The 23,019-nt window shown below is 45.4% G+C and overlaps 1 protein-coding gene across 1 annotated transcript in view; it reads left to right on the top strand.

Moving 5' to 3' along the window:
- The window catches only part of LOC124553326 (ankyrin-2-like), a 66,806-nt gene extending 63,549 nt beyond the window's left edge, over nt 1–3,257 (top strand). The window contains exon 4 of the mRNA XM_047127204.1: nt 2,739–3,257. Within this exon, the coding sequence (XP_046983160.1) occupies nt 2,739–3,225 (487 nt within the window). The 3' untranslated portion in view covers nt 3,226–3,257. The remainder of the gene's footprint in view (nt 1–2,738) is intronic.
- The last annotated feature ends 19,762 nt before the right edge of the window (nt 3,258–23,019 follow it).

Genomic DNA, 23,019 nt, shown 5'->3' on the forward strand with positions numbered 1-23,019 from the left:
GATGAGATGTATTTGAAGTTTACCAACGATGTGGATATGGCGGTAAGGAACAACACAGTAGGCTGTTCAGTTGAATACGAGTGTACATCTCTAGAATGTAAAATAACCGACGGTGGACAGACGACACAGATAAAGGGAAGCTAACTTCGGAGAAACCCTTAGTAACAGAAGAAATACTGCAACTGATCGACGAAAGAAGAAAATATAGAAATGTTCAGAGAAAGACAGGAATACAGCTACATTCACTGATGTGGCAAGAGTCGTGGGATACCTCCTAATATCGTGTCAGACCTTCTTCTGCCCAGCCTAGTACGACAACTCGACGTGGCGGGGACCCGAGAAGTCGTTGAAGTCACTTGTAAAAATATTTTGCTGTGCTGTCCCTGGAGCCACCCACTACTGCGAATGTGTTGCTGGTGGAGGATTTTGTACAGGAACTGACCTGTCGATTATGTCCCATAAATCTTCTATGGGATTCATGTTGCGCGATCCAGATGGCCAAATCATTTACACGAGTTGTCCACAATGTTCCTCAAATCAGTTGCGGACAGTTGTGGCTCATTATATCGTTGTTTGAGAAAATGGAGTCAAAAAATGGCTGAAAATGGTCTCGCACTAGCCAAACATAACCATTTCCAGTCAACGATTGGTTCAGCTGGACCAGAGGACTCAGTCCATTCCACATAAACACAGCGCACACCATTATGGAGCCACAGTGTCTTGTTGTCAACTAGGGTCCACAGTTTTGTGGGGTCTACGTCACACTCGAACACCACCATCAGTTTTCACCAACGGAATTCGAGACTTATCTGACCAAGCTTTTCCAGCCGCCTCGGATCCTACCATTTTAGTCACGAGACCAGGAAAGGAGCTGCAGGTGATACCATACTGTTAGTAAAGGTACTAGCATTGGACATCTGTTACCACAGCCCATTAATCCCAAATTTAGCCGCACTGTCCTCACAGATACGTTAGTCGTACATTCTACATCGATTTCTGCATTTATTTCACACAGCGTTGCTTGTCTATTAGCACTGACCACTATGGTAGACAAAAATGTTCTTCGTTTTTTTTCCAACTTAACAGAACTGCACACTCAATTCGACTACTGGTTTAATGTGCTCAGCATAGTTTGTGACCGCCTGACAAAAACAGGGCGAGCTGCGAATGAAGTCATCACTCTCAAGTGGAGGCAATAACATCATTCTTCCTGCAGAGCAACTCACAAGATTTATGGAATTGTTTGTGGATGCTTATGTGATGCAACCCATCTCCCTAGTGTATCTGCAATATGCTCAATGGAATTCAAATTGGGATCTCCCATGTGTGCAATATCTTCTATTTCCAAGAAATCGTCAATCACCTGATCTGTATGAGGCATATCCCTATGAGGCCACAGCACCTCGCAACAATGGCATATGAGTTCCCCAGATCTCGTTACGATACCTGACAGGAGTTAACCCTTGCCAATTCACCCATACAGTGTCATGAAGAGGTGTCAACGTAATCGCTGCCCACACCATTAAAGATCCTTCTGGATAACAGGCTTGTTCCTCAATGTTTGGGCTCCAAAATCCTGTTCCACGTTCCCTCCATATGCAAATCTGTCGATAATCACTCTCCAGTCCACACTGGGATTCACCTGTGAAAATAACATTGGCCCATGGTTCAGCCATCCAGTTGGCGTGTTGATGACTTTACATATTACTCTCTGTGGAGATGTGTCAGGGGTTCATATACAACAGGTCTCTGACTATATAGGCTACTCTGCTGTGGCCTTCTGTATAACGTTTGCCTCGATACAACACATCCAGTGCATACTGCGAGGTGTGATGCCAGTTGCCATGCAGTAGTAAGGCAGTACTGTGATGCCCTTTTAGCCAAATAGCGGTGCCCCCTTTCTCGTATCACACGTGTTGGATCCTGCCCTCGTCTTCGAGAGACAGTTTCTGTCACTACCAACTGTCGCCACATCTGAGAAACAACAGTAAAACAGTAAGATCCACATTGAGCCACCAGGCCACTTCAGTTTGTGATTGTGCTGCTTCCATTCTTCCTATGGCCCTCCACTGCAGAGAGCCTGGCATGCGTCTTCTCTATACCATACTCCACCGTCTGTGACTGTGCCTACAGAGATTGTGGATGTGGGACTACCCGGAAAACACTATCCCATTTCATAGGTGCACTGACTTCATTGTGAGCTTGGTTGTCTGTTGACTGGAATGCTGTCTTCCGTGTAGAACACGATGGTGCTGACATCTGTAGACAGTATGCATGATCATATCGTGAATTAGACACAGGACAGGGAAATCGCAGTTTATTGCTTTAATTTTGGACACCAGTGTATTGTGATAACCTTATTGGGGAGATGTGTTCTTGGAACTCATCACAGTTCTGCTTCTGCGATAGTGTTTTGTCCTCAGACGTGTGTCTTTGAAGAAATTATAATGTTACTTTAAATCCGTCTTGATTGCAAGTTTTTTTTATTATTCATATGACCGGTTTCGGTTCATTCAGAACCATCTTCAGATCTGATATTTAAGTTACAGGAGTAACCCGTCCATCTGAAGATGGTTCTGAATGAACCGAAACCGGTCATATGAATAATAATAAAAACTTGCAATCAAGACGGATTTAAAGTAACATTATAAAATCACTGATTGCTGTCATCCCATAAGACATTATGTCTGTTTTTGCAAAATTTGAAGAAATTTGTTAGTATTGTCCTTTTGTTGCAGAAATCTATCTGGAGACATGAAGGGCGAGATGCTGATTGCTGCAGCTAAGGATGGGTCAGTGAGCAAAGTGCGAACGTTGCTGGCAGTGGGGGCGGACGTGGAGGCGAAGGACGAGAACAAGCGGACAGCACTGCACTGGGCAGCAGCCATGGGGCACGGGGAGGTGGCGGCCCATCTGCTGGAGGTAGGAGCAGGCGTTAACGCCAGGGACCGCTGGCAGAACACGCCTCTACATCTGGCTGCATGGAAAGGCCATGCAGCTGTGGTGCGGCTGCTGGCAGCTTCCTCTGCCGACCACAACGCCAGGGATCAAAGTGGGAGCACGCCACTGCACGATGCAGCACGGCGTGGCCGTGTAGAGGCGGCGGCTGCACTGTTAGAGGCAGGGGCCGACAGAGAAGACAGGAATTATGGTGGGGACACGCCGCTGGACCTAGCCGAGCGGAACAACCACCAGTCGCTCATAGACATCCTAAGATCAAGCTGAGTGTAATGCAGACGACTACGGAGTAAATTAAATAAAGCTTTCTGTGTAACCTCTGCTACTTTTAAAATAAACAATTCAGAAAAGTTAATCCTGCAGTCTTGCTTTGCACCCATATTTACGTAGTACATACAACGAATCCATTACCGTTACAACCAGAGTGAGAACTGTAGGTAGAAGGAGGGTGGAATGTGTGTTCTTATATGACAACTATCCACGGATTTCCGCCCAATAATATCCAAACAGCAGACTTTGTACACAATTTATTAAATTGCCAATGCTAAACTCTTTTAAGTAACAATATATTCGTGTAACTTACAGAGCTTAACAAATAGTTAAAACAAACAGCTTTAAAAACAATAACGGCGTCTTGCCACCATAAAATCAAATGACCTTTTACAATAGTGCCTTTGGAGTTTACCCAAGAGACAAAATCCACTAATATGTTAACTTGGCATTACAATTTAAAATCATTTATATAAGAAAAATCTTGAGAAAGATAATGGCACTTGGCACTATAAAATCGAAGAAGCGCGACACACAACCAATAAATATAACACCAAAATAATAATTTGATATAACCAAAGGGCAAGGCCAACCCCCAATGCAAACACAAACGTGCGAGCTCTCAACACTTCAAAGCCTTCCCACTAGAAACGGTCCCCAAAATAAATCACTGAGAGCTCCCCGACATGCCTCCCACAACTGTCCACTACTTATGCACCTTGGTTATGTTCTGTAACACACGACAGATAACATCAACACAAGATAAAATTTTAAAAATCAAATAACAATATAACATCCCGACAGCACATGATAACCATGGCGCCGTTAACTCGGGCGCTCTTAACAAGTGCTGGAAGCCAACACACACAAATATTAATAAGCAATTCTCGCTTCTTAAAACAAAACAATAAAAGCCAAGCGCATATGAATAGTAAAAACCACAGTCTTAGAAGTGCTTTAACGATACCAAACACAACTATTCCACCAAGTTAATAATAACACAGTGAGAAAAAAATACAAAACATACCACCAAATTCTGTTACACAAACCACATTGACGAGATCATGTTGTTCAGGTCGCAGAAGACCACATATACCAAGCACCAGTAAATCAGTATGCATATACTTTCCAAAAACGCCTTTCTTAGGCAGACTTTACCTAAAACATCAAATGCCAAATATACATGAACACAACTCCGGGTGGGTAACAGGAACCACCTATGTGAATTACTTCAAAAAAGGAACAAACAGATACCACCTAAGGTAACGCTGAGCACACTGGGTGGGCAACGACCCACTCAGCGGGATAACCAAAAGGTACTCCAGTTGAGCAAACAAATTAGTACCAACAAATACCGTTACGTGCCACACACACACACACACACACAGCACAAACTTCCAGCAACGCCGTCCCACATCAGAATGAAGTTCAGAAACCGGTTCTGGAGCTTCCAGCGGAAAATTTGACTAACCAACCGAGCTCACATCCCAACCTAGCAGACGACTCCAAAATTCAGCAGCTAGTTATCTCTGGGCCAGAGTATCACAGGACCCCACCCGACCTCCACATCAGACAGGCAGGCTGAACAAGTACGCCAACTCAGATTACTCACCACCGCATGGCCGGAACAGCAGCGAGTCGCCTCCGCCCCAGACCACCTTGCTCATATTGCGAAGCACAACAACCTTAGCGCTAGTCACCAGCAGGTCAGGCATAGCGAACTTCACCTTCCGTGCAGTACCTGGAAACCGACTACCCTGTCACTTTCCGCCGGCCACTGCAATTACACGCCAGCGATGTAACAGCAAATCACCACCGCAGCGCCACTCACACCAGAACAGTGAACTATAATCGATTATAGCGTGCGCTCTAAACATCACAGGATAGCGGCAGGCGCCATATCAGAGGGAATCTCCTTTTGCTGAAAATTCAAAAGAAATTGAGTAATCCTCGATTACTAATAAACACCAGTTTTCTCACAACATTTATTAATAAATACTTGTTCGGTAAATGTTTGGTGCTATTGGAACTTGTATAAAACTCCAGACTCCTGACACATAACTTCTGTACTTAAAACACGTCTTCATTTTAGATCTTCGACCGAATTTACTTCTGTATCTAATGTGCTGACAATCCCGCATCTTTGGTGTGTAGTTTCAAAGTGGTATTATCACCAGTACTTACAGCACATTAGTTTCGATTACACGCTGAATTTTGTTGTATCCTGCCTATTAGCCAAATATGGTGTGTCTAGGAAATCCGCTTCTTGGATTGGTAAACAACAACTCAAGCAAAATGTATAAAAGACTTTTATTACAAAATAAGTAAATGACAGTACCTAAGTTTGACAACAACACAGAAGTGTCGCAAGCAAAGGGTGACATTCAAATAACAATCTCGTCAGCATATACAATTCCTAAGGAGGTAGTCTTAATGTACCCAGTCTCGGATGCTGCTGTAGCAGTGGCCGCTACCAGTCAGCAGCGGCGCTTGTGTTCTCTTCGGCGAGAGGCCGCTGCTGTCGATCGGTCAGCGTGCTATTGGCTGACGTCCTCTTCACAGCCCTCTCTGCTCTAGCGTTCCCGACTGACGTGCCGGCGCTTGGCTTTCTGCCGGAAATTTCCTCCCCTCCCAAACCGAGGGGAGGGGAGGCAGGGTCGTGGTCGCTGCGATTGACTGGAAGCTGTGGCTGCAGGGAATGTCAGGCTTCCTGTGGTACCCCACCATCCGGCCTTCACTCTGGCGGAAACGTCCCCCAGAAAACGACCAGAAGGGTATGCATCCACCTCTGGAAGCCAATAACCAGATGTAGAAGGCGTCAGATGCTGCGGTGTGGGTGGTTCCAGCGCCATCGGTAGGACTAGAGGAGGTGAAGGCACCATCTCCATCGTTGCGTCCCAAGATGTGATGACACCCACTGATGGCTGCTGTGGCTCCACTGTCTTCGGGATATGTGAATCTTGGGGAAGAGGCACAGAAGAATCACTGTGCACTAACAGTGGCGAATTTGATTGCTGTGCAGCTGGTCGCGGTGGAGGTTCGAGTCCTCCCGCAGGCATGGGTGTGTGTGTTTGTCCTTAGGATAATTTAGGTTAAGTAGTGTGTAAGCTTAGGGACTGATGACTTTAGCAGTTAAGTCCCATAAAATGTCATACACTTTTTTTTAATTCGATTGTGATGTCGGCCCTGCAATCCATCTCAGCCTGAAATCAGATACATGCAAGTGCCAAGTCGACGAACGATCTCGCCTCGCACCTATCCTCTGCGTCCTTACTTGGGCGCTGGATGTTGAGGAGGGTGGAGCAGTGTCCGCCAGCGATGTTCCATCTCGTGGACGTGAACGATAGGAGACGAGAAACAGTTGCATTGCTCGATGCCTAGTGTGTGCCTTGTGATGTTCAGCCATCTGCTGGTTGAAAGTTCTGACAAAACGTCCCACCTTCCAGTTTGACTGTGGATGGAACAGTGCACTAGTTAGCTATGTATGCCATTGCATACACAGAATGTTCTAAATTCATTTGACACGAAATCAGGGCCGTTGTCCAACCCTAAGACAGCAGGCAAGCATTCGAGGCAAAACATAGACTTTGTGGGATCTTTCTGGAACACTCGTTGGTTGGTTGTGGTATACACTAATAGCAAATTTCGTTTGGCTGTGCCAGTGAACTCGACAACATCAAGTAGCACAATTCAGGTGTTGTCCTCTTAGGAAAATATTGTGTGGAGTGACAAATCATAGTACACAACGTGGTGATTCGATGGCAGGGTGTGTATTGGGCGAATGCCCAGTGAACGTCATGTGTAAGCGTGTGTGGTGCCAACAGTACAATTCTGAGGCGGTGGTGTAATGGTGTGGTCGTGTTTTTCATGGAGGGCCTTGCTCTCCTTACTGTTTTGCGTGGCACTATCACAGCACAGGCCTACATTGATGTTTTAAGCACCTTCTTGCTTCCCACTGATGAAGATCAATTCGGGGATGGCGATTGCATCCTTCAACACGATCGAGCACCTCTTCATAAAGCACGGCCTCTGGCGGAGTGGTTACACGACAGTAACGTCCCTCTAATGCAGAGACTCCTGACCAGAATCCTACAGAACACCTTTGAGATGTTTTGGAACGCCGACTTCGTGCCAGGTCTCACTGATCGACATCGATACCTCTCCTCAGTGTAGCACTCCGTGAAGAATGGGCTGCCATTCCCCAAGGAACCTTCCATCATCTGATCGAACGTATGCCTGCGAGAGTGGAAGCTGTCATGAAGGCTAAGGGTGGGCCAACACCATACTGTATTCCAGCATTATCGATCGTGGGCGTCAGGATTTTGTAAGTAATTTTCATCCACGTTTTCAGATACTGTCGATCACGTATTGTATGTTCTCACAATCGCATGACTGTAGCACAGTGAACGCTACAGTTCGTGTATGTGAGTGATACATTGCAGGCAAAGTACATTTTCTGAGAACATGAACGTCTTGTCCATTATACGCCATCAGGTGCGTGCTAGTTTTAGACAGGCATGGGGAGCCAAAAAGTTCATATGTGTTACGATTCAGGTACGTTACAGAGGCACCCATGTCCAACTGAAATTTCACACGTTTTTCACTAATATGCAAATTAACAAAACGTTTGTGGTTGCTAGTTATGCTAATACCTGCAGCAGGCTTTGAGTACACTGCATTGATTACATGGGTCTTATGACTAGAATTTTGTGAGTGAACAGAAATCTTATGGTTGTTCCGTTGCAAACATACTGACTGTTTGTGACCTTTCTTTCTCCAGGCATACCACTGTACTCGTCTAGAAGGGCAATCTTTGCGTTTGTGCTGTGAAAAGCACTAAGGGCATGACTCAACTCTCATTACCTTATAGAGAGCTGCTTACACTGAGTAGAGAACTGTTTACGAGGCGTGGCGTGCACAGGCAGCCGCCACCTGACGGGCTGCTCGTGAGCAACACACTCAGCCCGACAAACTGGTGGCCGCTCAGATTTATCAGCGACATGGCACCTGAACTGCACTGATCTAGTATTTGCACTACTTGCTGAAGTGGTGGATCGGCCAGTTTCAAAATTTGTTCTCTAAGTGTGACATCAGTTACATTGTAAATGATCGCATCACTCAACATAACATCTAAATATAGAGCACCAAAAGCACATTTTAATTTGAATTTCTTCATCATACCCTCCAAATCTGTTAACCACTCATGATATGTTTGTTCTGACCGTTTCTTGCAGTGAAAGAAGTGATACCTAGCTTCTACAACAGTGACTTGTTAGTCATAATTATCGAGTCTACAACTTGATCTCAAGAAAGTTCTCTCAGAGCTGTGGTAGGGAATAATCTCTGAGTGAGGCGAAACACAGCACTTCCTACTGCTGATAAGAAATAATGGAGTTTCACAGTACCTGGTATTCGTGACCAGGTATGTGGGCTTCAAACTGTTGCAACCATTCGAGCCCTTCCTCTTGTTATTAATTGAACTGGCGAAAAGGCAGTACGGCACTCGAAGCTGGAGGGCGGGTATTATGGGCTGCATTATTGACTTGAGCGGTGAGCACCTGCTGTACTGTAGAGTTGCGATTTGCTGAGTCTGCAGCTGAAACATTTGTGATCTGTGTCAGCTGCGTTGCATCTATAACTTGCCGCTGTGGCCCTGGAGCAGGGGCTGGGAGAGGTGGTGTCGCGTCCCAAGCGTGGGTATTGCGAGGGATTGGGCGACACGGTTCGTGGATGGGATTTTAGCCGGTTGACCGTAATGAGAGGGAGACTTTTGATCTGGTTAAGATGTATAATCCCTGGTTTTCACAAGGCTAGGAAGGTGATAGAAATTAAAGTTGTGATAACTTTAATAAATTGCAGTTTATTCTAAGTGAATACAAATCGCCCTATCTGACGGTGGTTGCACTCACAGGAAGGCCAAGTCTAACACAGAGACGGTGACTGACTCCACCGTTCCGACTGCCTACTAGAAGTTCTGCAACGTTTCTTAACACCCTACGTTAGAGTCCCGCGGCTACGCCCTGACGCTCTCCAGCGACTATCTCCGGCTGCCTGCCTACAGCCCGTTCCCCAGCCCAAGTCGGCTGCTGCTATCTAACTCTTCGCCCTCACCAGACAAAACTTAGCTGCCCAGAGCGGCGTCCTCTCGGGTTTTGTTAGCGTTTCCCCTTCGACCCCGCCAGCGCTTGGCCTGACGTAGCGTCGAAGGCAACGTGCCCTTATTTGGTATCGTTAAAACATTGTTGTTGCTATTGTTCTTCAGAGGCTGAGTGGAGGGGCAGAGGCGCCTCTCCCTATATGGTCACGCACTGCATCCTGAGCCCTTCATTGGCTCCTCGTGACGTAGTGCGGTCACCACCAAGGGCCCTCTTTCTTTCTCTCTCCACTCCCAGACCTCTCTCTCTAGCCAGGAATGCTTACTGTTGATATTCTTAATTGAATGCTTATCATGAGTCCCTGCACAGACCCTCGTTTGTATCTACCGGCTGTTTACTTTCTTATCAAAGCACCCAGCTGCCCTGCAGCTCGAGTTCCGCCTCGGCTGGCCCTTCTGCCACGCCTGGCGTCCCACGCTACAGTTTTAACTTCGTCCCACGTACTATTCTTAAGGTACTGCAATTAGACTTGGCTTGTTCCTGCGGTTACAACAGTGGGTTGTTCATTTTGGAAGAGAGAAATGCAATAAACAGACAAAGCAAGCAAAAAAGTAAGTACAAAAGCAAAGAAAATTTCCGCAGCGCCCTCCTGAAAACACTGATTAGCAAAAACTCTATAAGATACGCTATTCAAGCATGTAAACACGCCTCTGCAAAGAAAAGCCAATGTAGATTTAAGGCGGCAGCAAAACACGAAAGAGAATCAGTGGCCGTCATGCACTGGGTTCCTCTTAATACTCATCGCTCATGTTGTATCCTCCCTCGATATCGCAAATGGGGTGCCTAGGAAACCTGCTTCGGGGGTATCTAGACAGCAATTGAAGCAAATAGTATTAAAGAGACTTATTACTAACTGAATCAATGACAATACCTAACTTTGACAATAACACAGAAGTGTGGCAAGGAAAGGGCGACATGCAAATAAGAAATCTCTTCAGTATATACAATTCCTGAGTCGCTGGTCTTGATGTTCCTAATCTCGATGCTGCTGTAGAAGTGACAGCGACCAGATGGGCGCGGCGCTTACGTTCTCTTCGCCTAGAGGTCGCTGCTGCCGCGTTGTCGTCCTCGAGAGGCGTGCTATTGGCTGACGTCTTCTCCACAGCCTCTTGCTCTAACGTTCCTGACTGGCGTGATTGGGTTTCACTTTACACCAGAACAAATTTACTCATGTATGTGAAAACAGATGGTTCAGTGATTAATCTGCATAATTACAGTGTGGCAACTGCAGCAATAATCAGTTATGTGCTGATCATTTGAAAAGCGCAATAGGTTATCTTAAATTAAAAAGAATTGTAGAACGACATATGATCAGAAATAAAACTCACAGATGTAATACTCCACTTAGGAGATGTATTACCAGGTATCATGTAACATTGATCTCCTCTATCACATTACAGGAAGCCAGAGAAACTATTCTCTTTTTCCACATATTCCATTTGGCCGTCCTCAGTGCATTTTCCTCTGTCAGGCATCACGTCTACAACGCGTCTGCAGGGGCCGCCCTGCTGCCAGCTGCACAGCAGCCCTGGACAGACAGCCGCCCCTGCCGATAGCATCTCCATTGCCTCAGGCATCAGTCTGCCCAACTACTGCTTGCAGGAAATGTACATGTGAATGAGGAATTTGTGTAGGCGATTGTGTCAGAAAATTTAACATGTCAGATGGTGTGTGAATGCCACTCCACTCTCAAGGGGTAAAACCTGAAACCACTCAGGCTATTTAAAAGAAATGGCTACAAAGCTAGAGAGATCATTCGCTTTCGCCAAAACAGGCAGTAGAAGATTACAGTGAGCAGAGTCAGTTCTCAAACAGAGGACTGCCAGGGACTGCCAGTTAACAGCTAACAATCTTTGATATAATGACAAAGTAATACAATACTCTTTGAGATTGAGTATCCAAAAGCAAGTTATATTCAATGAAATATTAACAACAGATCAATTTCGTTTAGAGTAAAGAAAGCTGGAGGGGTGACGAGATGCACTAATAAAGCCGTGAATGGTAGATGGCGCATGCGAAAAATAAAATTAGTATAATCTTAATATTGTCCTGCCTATTTTGTGCCACCAAAGTACAACCGTCAAAAGAACTGAAGTTGCACTTCAGACAGAAGGCAGACTGTCAACTATGAGCACAAAACAGCAACACATAGTTCACAATGCTGGACACACACATCAGCCACAAGGGTGCAATTACGGTTGTAGTTAGAGTACTGGCAATAAAATTCTCTACTTTGGCCTATAAATCAAGTATATAATTGAAATTAAGTTAGTGCTTCAGTAATCAAATTAAAGGTCGATACGTTTATTGATCGCAATTATAGAGTGGCTCTGACTGTTGCAGGATGCTAAAGCAAAATATTTCTTCTCAGTTTTTGTAAAAGTTAAGGTATCCAATACGGCTCCAAGCAAAATCAGCTGCAGCCTATGAATGTCTCATACTACTCTATGTAAATGTTGTGTAAGTTATACCCTCCACAATAATCAGTCAACCATTCCATGTTCAACAGTGAATAAGGATATTTCATTGCAAACATGTTTTGGAGATGTTTATCTGCAGTATTCATTGATAAGTATGTACAAAATATTAACCTAATCCATGTCAATTTGCATCGACTTTGAAGACACTGGTCATAAAAGTTCCAGCTCACGGTTTCCTCGCAACATACCCTTAAGACCATGGATAAAGGCAGTGCACATATCGTAACAACTTGATAACGTTTAATAGCGTTACAAAAAGTGGCAGCTTGCTTTAATTGATCAGAAATATAAAACTGTGCATTATACAAAATGCGAAAATGTTGTGTTCTATGATTTGAATATCAGTGAATAAAATCTAGAATCAGTCAACCCATACAGATACCTTGGGATAACTGTTTGTAGGGATATGGCCATAACGACCACAAAAGCACAGTCATAGGTAAAGTAGATAATAGACTACGATTCTTTCACAGGATATTGGGAAAATGCAGTGAGTCTACAGGAAAACAGCCAACAAAATTCCTTTGTATCCATTCTTGAACGTTGATATAGTATGTTGGACTTGTAGAGAATAGAACTAACAGGAGATTTTAAAAGCTTACAAAAAGGATATCACAAACAGTATTTCACTGTAGTATTTAAATTTACCATTCTTTCTGTGTTCCACATGGGAATGGAAAGAAAACAGAAGCTAAGAGTACCATATGGTACAGCTGTAATGGTCCACTGCCACCTACCTGTAGGGTTTGTATAGTGTGAGTATTGGTGTAGATGTGTTGAAGAACCTAACAGAGCAATGCACAGTAAATGGCAGACTGGTGTAAAGTGATTATGCATGTACAGCCTATGTTTGCTAGATAATTTAAGTAAACACCTTGAAAAATTGCTGTGTCTATCCTATAAATACAGTAACAACTACTGTCACCAGATTCTTACTAAACAATAGGCACACATTTATAAAACCGCTGCTGGGGCTCGCTCCTCCGCCGATCTCTCGTCTGCTGATGCTCTTTGCCGCTGTATTTTAACTTCATCCACTTGTAAACTATTGAGGCCATAGTGTAGACAAATATGAAACAAATTATTCAAAAAAAAATTTGTAAATATCTCTAACAGTGGTATCACACACGTGGAGGTTTCTCAAACCTTCTTTGTAAATCTCACCGCACACGAAAAAGAAAGAAACCATAAGCCATGTGTCATAGTTTAACAGTTATAAGGTTGGTATTGTTGCCATTAGCTTGGAGATAATCCATAACCGCCTTTTTAGCTTTCTCTATGGTAAAGTGGCAAACAGCCAGAAGACGTTGATTTTAAAACAAATTTGAACATGTTGGATCATGGTATGAATCTCCCAGGTTTTTTTTCGATAATACTTCTCAAAGCTGCCCGTTACTAAAGTCTGCAGATCTTCAATGAAAACAGACACTTATATATCGCGTGCTGACACTTAGAAATCACAGTGCAGATAGTTAGGAACACGAAGCTGCTACTACCATGTACAGTAGGGGATATGTTAAAATGTCAGAAACTAATGTAACATCACTCAGAATTTTCTTATGTTTCTGGAACAAGAACAGCTGTTCATCTTTCCTGCTGTCCTGATACACTGTTCTAAGTCGTTCCCTTAGTCTGCAATGGGTGGCGTGCATGTTACACAATGGTCTGTTCTGCACAACAAACTGATTCTCTCAGAGACAATAAGCTCAAACTTGCCACTTGAATACAAGGCCTATTTCCTCAGTCTCCTCAACAACAGCAAAAGTAATATTGGTAATGCCGTGCGCTCGGCTGTTGGCAGCACTGTCAGCGAACTTCAATCGAAACGAATTTCAGGCTATCGCAGGCCCAGCTGTCAGGCATTGCAGTGATCTGACGGGAAACTGTGTAACCACTGCGGCAACGCCATTGACGCTCTCTGCGTACACCAGATGAAAATAACATACTTTACCAATACATTACATACTGTAGTATGCTGTGGAATACTGCAAATGTTCTTGTGTTGGGTGAAAACTTGATACGAATGTAAACATACTGTATTGCAAAAACGTCTAGTAAATATGCTGTTTCCTCATCTGTCTTGTATAAAAGTACATGGTGAGCCACATAAGCTCTTTGTACAAACACACAGGCCATGACGCTAAAGTGCTAATACATATAAATGTGCCTAAGTGATAAATCCATGTTTCGTTATGTTTCATTTCGAATTGTTACCTGATAACTATACATTCAATTCATCAAGTATAAGTGTATGAGTTCAATATCTGAATTGAAACTGTAATAGAACGGAAACTGTATGTTTCCAGATGTGGTTTCCTATTCAAGATATTATGAACTCACCTCTGTAAGTCCTAGATTTGTAACGGATATTTCCAAACACCCTGTATGCATACGAGTTATATTTCTGAGAGAAGAATCAATAATTACTTACCTACCAACACAACTTATTAACAGAGTCTGTTGAAAAATCAGACCAGTTCGCATTACTTCAACTCTTAACTACACAAAAGTGAGATATACATTTGATGAGGCTGCAAAACCATTTTAATTAGTTTCGTGCCTTTACAAAGCTGCATGGGTCATAGCCTTCTCAACAATGTCCTCCCATTTACTTTCCTTCTCCATCCTCTGATTCCTAGGGTTCTGATGTTTCCTTCCACATCATCCCTTGGTATCAACATCATAACAATAGAGCCACGTCACATCACAATTATGATTCTCTTAAAGAACATCTCGTTCTCATTTGTGAAATCGAAAAGGTCTTCAAAGGCTACAAGGTAAAGATCTTTCTTGTTTTGACTCATGAGCCGTGGGACGAACTTGCCAGCAACTATGAGCATTCCAAGATGCTGTGTCAGGATTTCGTGACATGATCCAACTGAAATGCTACATTCTACTGCAATCTCTCTGACAATCAGTCTTCTATTGACAGGTACAATTTCGTTCACTCTCCTGACAGCGTCTTCGGTAGACGTCGAAGGGCGTCCTGAGCGAGGGTCATCTTCAACTTTTGTCCGGCAGGTTTTAAACCATGTGGAACATTCGTAACGCCGAGTACGGCTTAACTACTCATCAGCGTAGGCTTCCCGCTTCACTTGGTGGGCCTCTGTAAAGGTTTCCTAGACTTTCACGTAAAATTTAATGCAGACGCCGTGCTCCTCTAACTCTGCCATCACGAAATTCGCACAACTTTCTACTCACTACAGCATTGAACCATAACTAACGGAACTTCCGGTAGATACAAGCTGAAATGCATATGTAGTGTGACTAGGGCCTCCCCTCGGGTAGACCGTTCGCCGGGGGCTAGTCTTTCGATTTGACGCCATTTCGGCGACTTGCGCGTCGATGGGGATGAAATGATGATGATTAGGATAACACAACACCCACTCCCTGAGCGGAGAAAATCTCCGACCCAGCCAAGAATGTAACCTGGTCCCTTAGGACTGACATTCTGTGGCGCTGAACACTCAGCTAATGGGGGCGGACAGTTACACGTTAAACACAGGCTTTCCAGGGATGCCAACCCAATTCGTTCCAACACACCATTGGTCCGAAATTACGAATGTTCAGGAAATTTTTTAACAGACCTCGTACACTATAAAATAACAGAGAGCGACAGCTCAACAGAAACCCATGTCCCACTGTGTGTGTGTGTCGGAAGACACTACAGAAGAACCCCTAGTTATCTCGACTCACATAAACCATGTGTCAGGCAATGTGGATTCTCAGGCCCCCAAATGCGTCAGTTTTTCTTATTGACGATCCCAAGCAAATGAGGTGGGCTTCGTTGCTAAACCAAACCGGCATGCGCATATTAATTCCCATCTTGCCTGGAGGCCAACCGTGCAGTTCGAACGTCTTAAAGCAAACCGTTCATAAGTTCTGACGATTTTGTTTCATGTAGTCCAGCAAGTGTCACCCTCTACCCATATTTCCTTAGGTGTCGACTATACGATTTCAGACGCTTTTTCCAGGTCTGCAAGTCCACTGAAAATGTGCTGTTTAGCTTTAATTACTTTCCACTACTAAAGTAAAAGCTCGAATTTCCTCTGTGCTACTTTTTATCTCTCCTTTAATAATAAATTGTATAGATAAACGATGTTTAATCAAGAATTGGAAAATGGTCGTTGGATAAGCTGCTGGTAGCGGAATTCTCGAAGAAAACTTATGGCCAACTAACTAGTGTCTGTGTTGGCTCACTCAAACGCATAGAGCGCAATCCCCGGCTATAAGGAGTCGCTGTGCAGCCTCTGCCCGACAGCAGAGCACCGACCCGAGCGTACGAGAGTCATACGGAAGGATGAGTGGCAGAGACGGAGAACATTCGATGTCGAGGGGCGCGTTTCGCCACGGGATCGTCCACTCGCCGCGAGAATCTTACAGAGATTTTCAGCAGACGGCAGTGGCAGTCACTACGAGAGAGGCGCTTTGCGGCATGGAGGGTCTTCTGCTGAAACGAGAGCGTGCGATCAAAGAAGACATGGGAAACGCATCACTTCCTCTCACATGTGACTCGTGAAATCAGCATAACCAGAAAATCAGAAAAGCAGGGCCAATGCGAATGTTTATAGAAAGCCGTTTGGTCCTCACACCGTTCGAGAATGGAACAAGCGAGGGGGGGGGGGGGGGGAGGAGGAAATCACAGTAGTAGCAGAAATACCCTCCGCCACACACCGTAAGCGACTTACGGAGGGCAGATGTAGATATGGAGATATGGAAAGGCAGGCGCTGATCGCATGGAAGCTCAAGACAGGAACGTCTGCCCAGGCTTTGACGAAAACTACAGAGTCCGCAAGCAAAGCACAAACGCATGTAATAGAAGCAGCTTCATCAGTCGCTTCAAACCTGCTAGTGACCACAACTGTACTACTGAATTTGCTAGTATCACGTCGTCATTTGAAATATGTATGTCAGTTTGACAAAAGCACTTATTAAATACACATACGGTGCCCGTTCCTTAGGACATGTCTGAAAGAACGGACACCACATATACACAGAAGCGAAAAAAGCAACTGGTATAGCCATACCTATTGAAACACAGAGATATGTAAACAGACAGAATACAGCACTGCTGTCGGCAACTTCTACACTACTGGCCGTTAAAATTGCTACACCACGAAGATGACGTGCTACAGACGCCAAATTTAACCGACAGGAAGAAGATGCTGTCATACGCAAATGATTAGCTTTTCGGAGCATTCACACAAGGTTGGTGCCGGTGGCGACACCTACAACTTGTTGACATCAGGAAAGTTTCCAGCCGATTTCCATTACATAAACAGCAGTTGACTGGCGTTGCCTAGTGAAACCATGTTGTGACGCCTCGTGTAAGGAGGAGAAATGGGTACCATCACGTTTCCGACTTTGATAAAGGTCGGATTGTAGCCTATCGCGATTGCGGTTTATCGTATCCCGACATTGCTGCTCGCGTTGGTCGAGATCCAATGACTGTTAGCAGAATATGGAATCGGTGGGTTCAGGAGGGTAATACGGAACACCGTGATGGATCCCAACGGCCTCGTATCACTAGCAGTCAAGATGACAGGGATCTTATGCGCATGGCTGTAACGGATCGTGCAGCCACGTCTCGATCCCTGAGTCAACTGATGGGGACGTTTACAAGACAACAACCTTCTGCACGAACAGTTCGACGACGTTTCCAGAAGCATGGACTATCAGTTCGGAAACCATGGCTGTCTGTGGTTACCCTTGACACTGCATCACAGACAGGAGCGCCTGAGAATGTGTACTCAACGACGAACCTGGGTGCACGAATGGCCAAACGTCATTTTTTTCGGATGAATCCAGGTACTGTTTAGAGCATCATCATGGTCGCATCCGTGTTTGGGGACATCGCGGTGAACGCACATTTGAAGCGTGTATTCCTCATTGCCGTACTGGCGTATCACCCAGCGTGATGGTATGGCGTGCCATTGGTTACACGTCTCGGTCATCTCTCGTTCCCATTGACGGCACTTTGAACAGTGGACGTTACATTTCAGATGTGTTACGACCCGTACCTCTACCCTTTATTTGATCCCTGCGAAACCCTACATTTCAGCAGGATAATGCACGACCGCTTGTTGCAGGTCTTGTATGGACCTTTCTGGATACAGAAAATGTTCGACTGCTGGCCTGGCCAGCACATTCTCCAGATCTCTCACCAATTGAAATCGTCTGGTCAATGGTGGCCGAGCAACTGGCTCGTAACAATACGCCAGTCACTACTCTTGATGAACTGTGGTATCGTGTTGAAGCTGCATGGGCAGCTGTACCTGTACGCGCCATCCAAGCTCTGTTTGACTCAATTCCCAGGCATATCAAGGCCGTTATTACGGCTAGAGGTAGTTGTTATAGTTACTGGTTTCTCAGGATCTATGCACCCAAATTGCGTGAAAATGTAATCACATGTCAGTTATGGTACAATATATTTATCGAATGAATATCCGTTTATCATCTGCATTTCTTCTTGGTGTAGCGATTTTAATGGCCAGTAATGTATATAATATTATTAAACATCGAAAAACACTTGTGCACTGGTACAAATATGTATATATATCACAAAACACAATAATATTTTTTAAACTCCAGGCCTGAAGGGCCGCTGAACATTCACAAGTGTAATGTCAGAATGTCAACCTTAAGATTCAACATAAGGAGATAATCACAGTTAAAGGACCCAAAACTTTTGATTAATTATTCACCAATACAATAAGTTACTCAAAGGAATGACTTCAACATTAGGCCAGAAAGGCCAATCAAATATAACCACAAATGCTGTTTTGATAATGCTACAAGAATGCAAAACCAACAGTTAATTTACTTCGTCCAAAGGAGCAGTAAAGACAAAATGACAAATTCATATCCCAAAGGTGTTTTTTTTTTAATGAAACAAGGTAACAAGATAAAATTAATAACCAAAAAAGGGTTGTGAAGTCGCCACTCGGCCTGAAGGGCCTGATTATCGGTAGTAATAAATATTTGTGAATGGTTGAAGTTAATGAGTTAGCACTTAAAACCAGTCCGTGCTCCTCACCACTAGGAAAAATTTACAATCAGCTGTGCTAGGTTCAAATGATTCAAATGGCTGTGAGCACTGTGGGAATTAACATATGAGGTCATGAGTCCCCTAGAACTTAGAACTACTTTAACCTAACTAGCCTATGGACGTCACACACATCTTGCCCGAGGCAGGATTCGAACCTGCGACCGTAGCGGCCGCGCGGTTCCAGACTGAAGCGCCTAGAACTGCTCAGCCACTCCGGCCGGCCAGCTGTGCTAGGACCGCCTGCTTTAGCAATATGGCGCAGACCAGCAGAACAACTAGAAACTTCACCTACGTGGCGAATCGTTCACACAGGGCACCACAGCAACTCTCTATAACACATAAAATAAAAATTACTAAACATTGAAACACATGGTTCAAAATGTAACTCCTATCTAGGCAGGAACTGTTGATGACGCCCACTGGCCTTCGTAAAACTTCTACTTAGTAAATGTGACGGCCAGACCTAAATAATAATACCACCCAACAAATTGTAAAATACAAGATCGTTATTGCACTTGGGTCAGAGTAAAATTTCAACCACAGATAATATTTTAGGTTCAGTTATTAAGGCACAGAGAGTTAACATTCTTTTCTAGTGATAGTTACACTTGACAATATAACAGCAGATCACTGAATCGGGATTTCGGGCACGCCTGAGCCTACTAAAATTGCGAAACACCATGGCACACGACCTTAGAGCAAAACACACCCGACGACACGGGCAGAAATTGGGTGAGACGCCTCAAGTCAAGAAATTCTCACCGTTAGTCCAGAAGGCAGACAAGCATTCGGCGACAGGTTGCAACCAGCACCAACTCGAGTTATGTAAATCGCCCCAGATCCGCCATAGCAACGTGGATCGCCGCGTCAACAGTTGCCACGCCGAGCTTCCTTATCACACAGCCCGTCCTGAACGACTGCCGCCTTCCCGAGTACACACGCTCGTAGCAATCACGTGCGTTCACAGGAAGTTATACCACCTTTCCCGCAACATTGCGCTGCCACACAACCGGAAACAAAACTCCCCGTCTCACTCTGGCAGCAGCACTCGATACTCTCGTCGTCAGCAGGTCTCTCCTCGCACGCAGTGCCCTCCGTAATTTAAAAGCAAACGGACCAATCGCGGCAGAGCAAAGCCAAGGCTCTGGAAGACGACACACCAAACCTAGGCAAAGATGAAGATGATACGGTTCAATCTACTCCCCCCCCCCCATTAAAGGCGGAAATGGGGGTGGAAAACCTGCGTTTGCCCCCTGACATTCTGAATGGCGATCAATCGTACTCAATTTGAGCTGACTCAGGTGTGCCTTCACCCTTCTTTTTGTTTTAAGGTCCTGCAGTAGAAGGTTCACCGGTGAAAGTCTCTTAATAACCTTATATGGACCCACAAATCTAGGCAGCAACTTCCCAGTGAAACTTTGACTGGCCTGATTCTGACCCCAAAAATTCTTAAGGTACACTTCCTGCCCCATCTCGACTTGCGCGGGTTGCCTACCCTTACTGTAACGCAGCTGCTCCCGGCGATGTACCAGCCGGATGTTTCTGCCTCCCAGTTGACTTTAATTTCCTCCGGGTTGACCTGATCTGGTAGCAGATCATTAAGCGAACACAAATTGGACAAGGGAGAATTCAACGGAAAGGCAAACATTAATTTAGCAGAAAAAAATTTGTGCGCTTCGTGGTGAGCGGTATTAAAAGCAAAAGATAACCAGTGGAGAGAGAAATCCCACAGTCGTTGTGACCCAGAATGGTACGCGATGAGAGCGGACTTTAAATTCCTATGGACTCTTTCAGCGAAGGACGGTTGTGGATAATAAGGTGTAGTGGTAATATGAGAAATACCCCGGTCAAAACAGAATTGATTAAACCCTATAGAAACAAAAGCAGGGGCGTTATCGCTCACTAGTAACTTTGGCGGGCCAAGGCTAGCGAAAACCCTTTCGAGATGTTGAATACTAACACTAGCAGTAGTACCGCTGCTAGCAATTAACCACACAAACCTGGTGACGGTGTCTACCATGGCGAACACGAAGCGATTGCCTCTCTGGGTGCGTGGTAAGGGACCCAAATAGTCAATATAGATTTTATCTAAGGGTCGAGATTCTCGAGTAGATTGCAAGAACCCTTTCTTGGGCCCAGTATCCGGCTTCGCCATCTTACAAGCCTCACACCCTTTAACGAGCCTTATTACATCGCGGACCAATCCCTTCCAAGTTAACCTTTCGCTCACCTTGAGCAGGGTTTTACGGAAAGCTAAATGCCCACCGCACAAGGTCTGGTGAAAATATTTGAAAACTCCAGGCACTAAACTCAGGGGTACGTATAATTTAGGAACCTTATGGCGGTTAGCGCGAAAGCAGAGAAACCCCCGTTCAAAGGAGTAACCCTGAACAGTTTCCCCGGCATTAAGTCTATCTACCACGGTTCGCAATTCGGGGTCCTGTCGTTGTTCCTCCTTAAGTTTACTGAACAGAGATGGAATTTCAGTTAACACAGCCATATTACAGGTGGCTAGCTCGAAATGACAGTCCGCTTCCTCGACTTGAAACATGCAACTGAGAACGTCCGCCACTTGATTCTTTCCCCCTATAATACGACAAACATCGAACTAGAACGCCGAGATTCTAACGGCCCAACGCGCTATTCTTCCTGTCTTGCGTGGCCGAGCAAGCACCCAACTCAGGGCCTGATTGTCTGTTTCTAAACGAAACTGACGATGTCCCAAGTAGAATTTATATTTTTCCAAGGCGAATATGACCGCCAAAGCCTGTAATTCGTACACTGAGTAGTTGGCTGGTGACAAAACTCGTGATGCGTAAGCGAGAGGACGCCTTTCCCCGTCCTGCTCCTGCAGCAAAACAGCCGCCACCCCTACGTTCGACGCGTCGGTTTGAACAACGAATGTACGATTGAAATCAGGGATCCCTAAGACTGGAGCGGTGCTTATTGCAGCTTTCAAGGCGACAGAGGCTGCCTGTTGTGAGTCGCCCAACACAAACCTTTCGCCTTTCCTGCGCAACTGGTTAATAGGCGTGGCCAGTTGAGCGAAATTCGGTACGAACTTGCTAAAAAAATTCACCAAGCCGACGAAACGCGCGACAGCCCTTTTATCTGTAGGAATCGGAAAGGCATGAATAGCATGCGTCCTGCTATGATCAATAGCTACTCCCTTGCACGACAATATGTCACAAAAAGGATATTCCGTTCCGGGCGACTTACCGTGGACGGTTTAACGGTTAGACCTGCCTCTTTCAATTATCCAAAAACCTGACTTAGATGTTCCAGATGTTCATAGAAGTTCGCGCTATGTATGACAACATCGTCCAAATACACTCCTGGAAATGGAAAAAAGAACACATTGACACCGGTGTGTCAGACCCACCATACTTGCTCCGGACACTGCGAGAGGGTTGTACAAGCAATGATCACACGCACGGCAAAGCGGACACACCAGGAACCGCGGTGTTGGCCGTCGAATGGCGCTAGCTGCGCAGCATTTGTTTACCGCCGCCGTCAGTGTCAGCTAGTTAACCGTGGCATACGGAGCTCCATCGCAGTCTTTAACACTGGTAGCATGCCGCGACAGCGTGGACGTGAACCGTATGTGCAGCTGACGGACTTTGAGCGAGGGCGTATAGTGGGCATGCGGGAGGCCGGGTGGACGTACCGCCGAATTGCTCAACACGTGGGGCGTGAGATCTCCACAGTACATCGATGTTGTCGCCAGTGGTCGGCGGAAGGTGCACGTGCCCGTCGACGTGGGACCGGACCGCAGCGACGCACGGATGCACGCCAAGACCGTAGGATCCTACGCAGTGCCGTAGGGGACCTCACCGCCACTTCCCAGCAAATTAGGGACACTGTTGCTCCTGGGGTATCGGCGAGGACCATTCGCAACCGTCTCCATGAAGCTGGGCTACGGTCCCGCACACCGTTAGGCCGTCTTCCGCTCACGCCCCAATATCGTGCAGCCCGCCTCCAGTGGTGTCGCGACAGGCGTGAATGGAGGGACGAATGGAGACGTGTCGTCTTCAGCGATGAGAGTCGCTTCTGCCTTGGTGCCAATGATGGTCGTATGCGTGTTTGGCGCCGTGCAGGTGAGAGCCAC

This window comes from Schistocerca americana, chromosome 11 (genome assembly GCF_021461395.2).
Source record: "Schistocerca americana isolate TAMUIC-IGC-003095 chromosome 11, iqSchAmer2.1, whole genome shotgun sequence".
Taxonomy (NCBI): domain Eukaryota; kingdom Metazoa; phylum Arthropoda; class Insecta; order Orthoptera; family Acrididae; genus Schistocerca; species Schistocerca americana.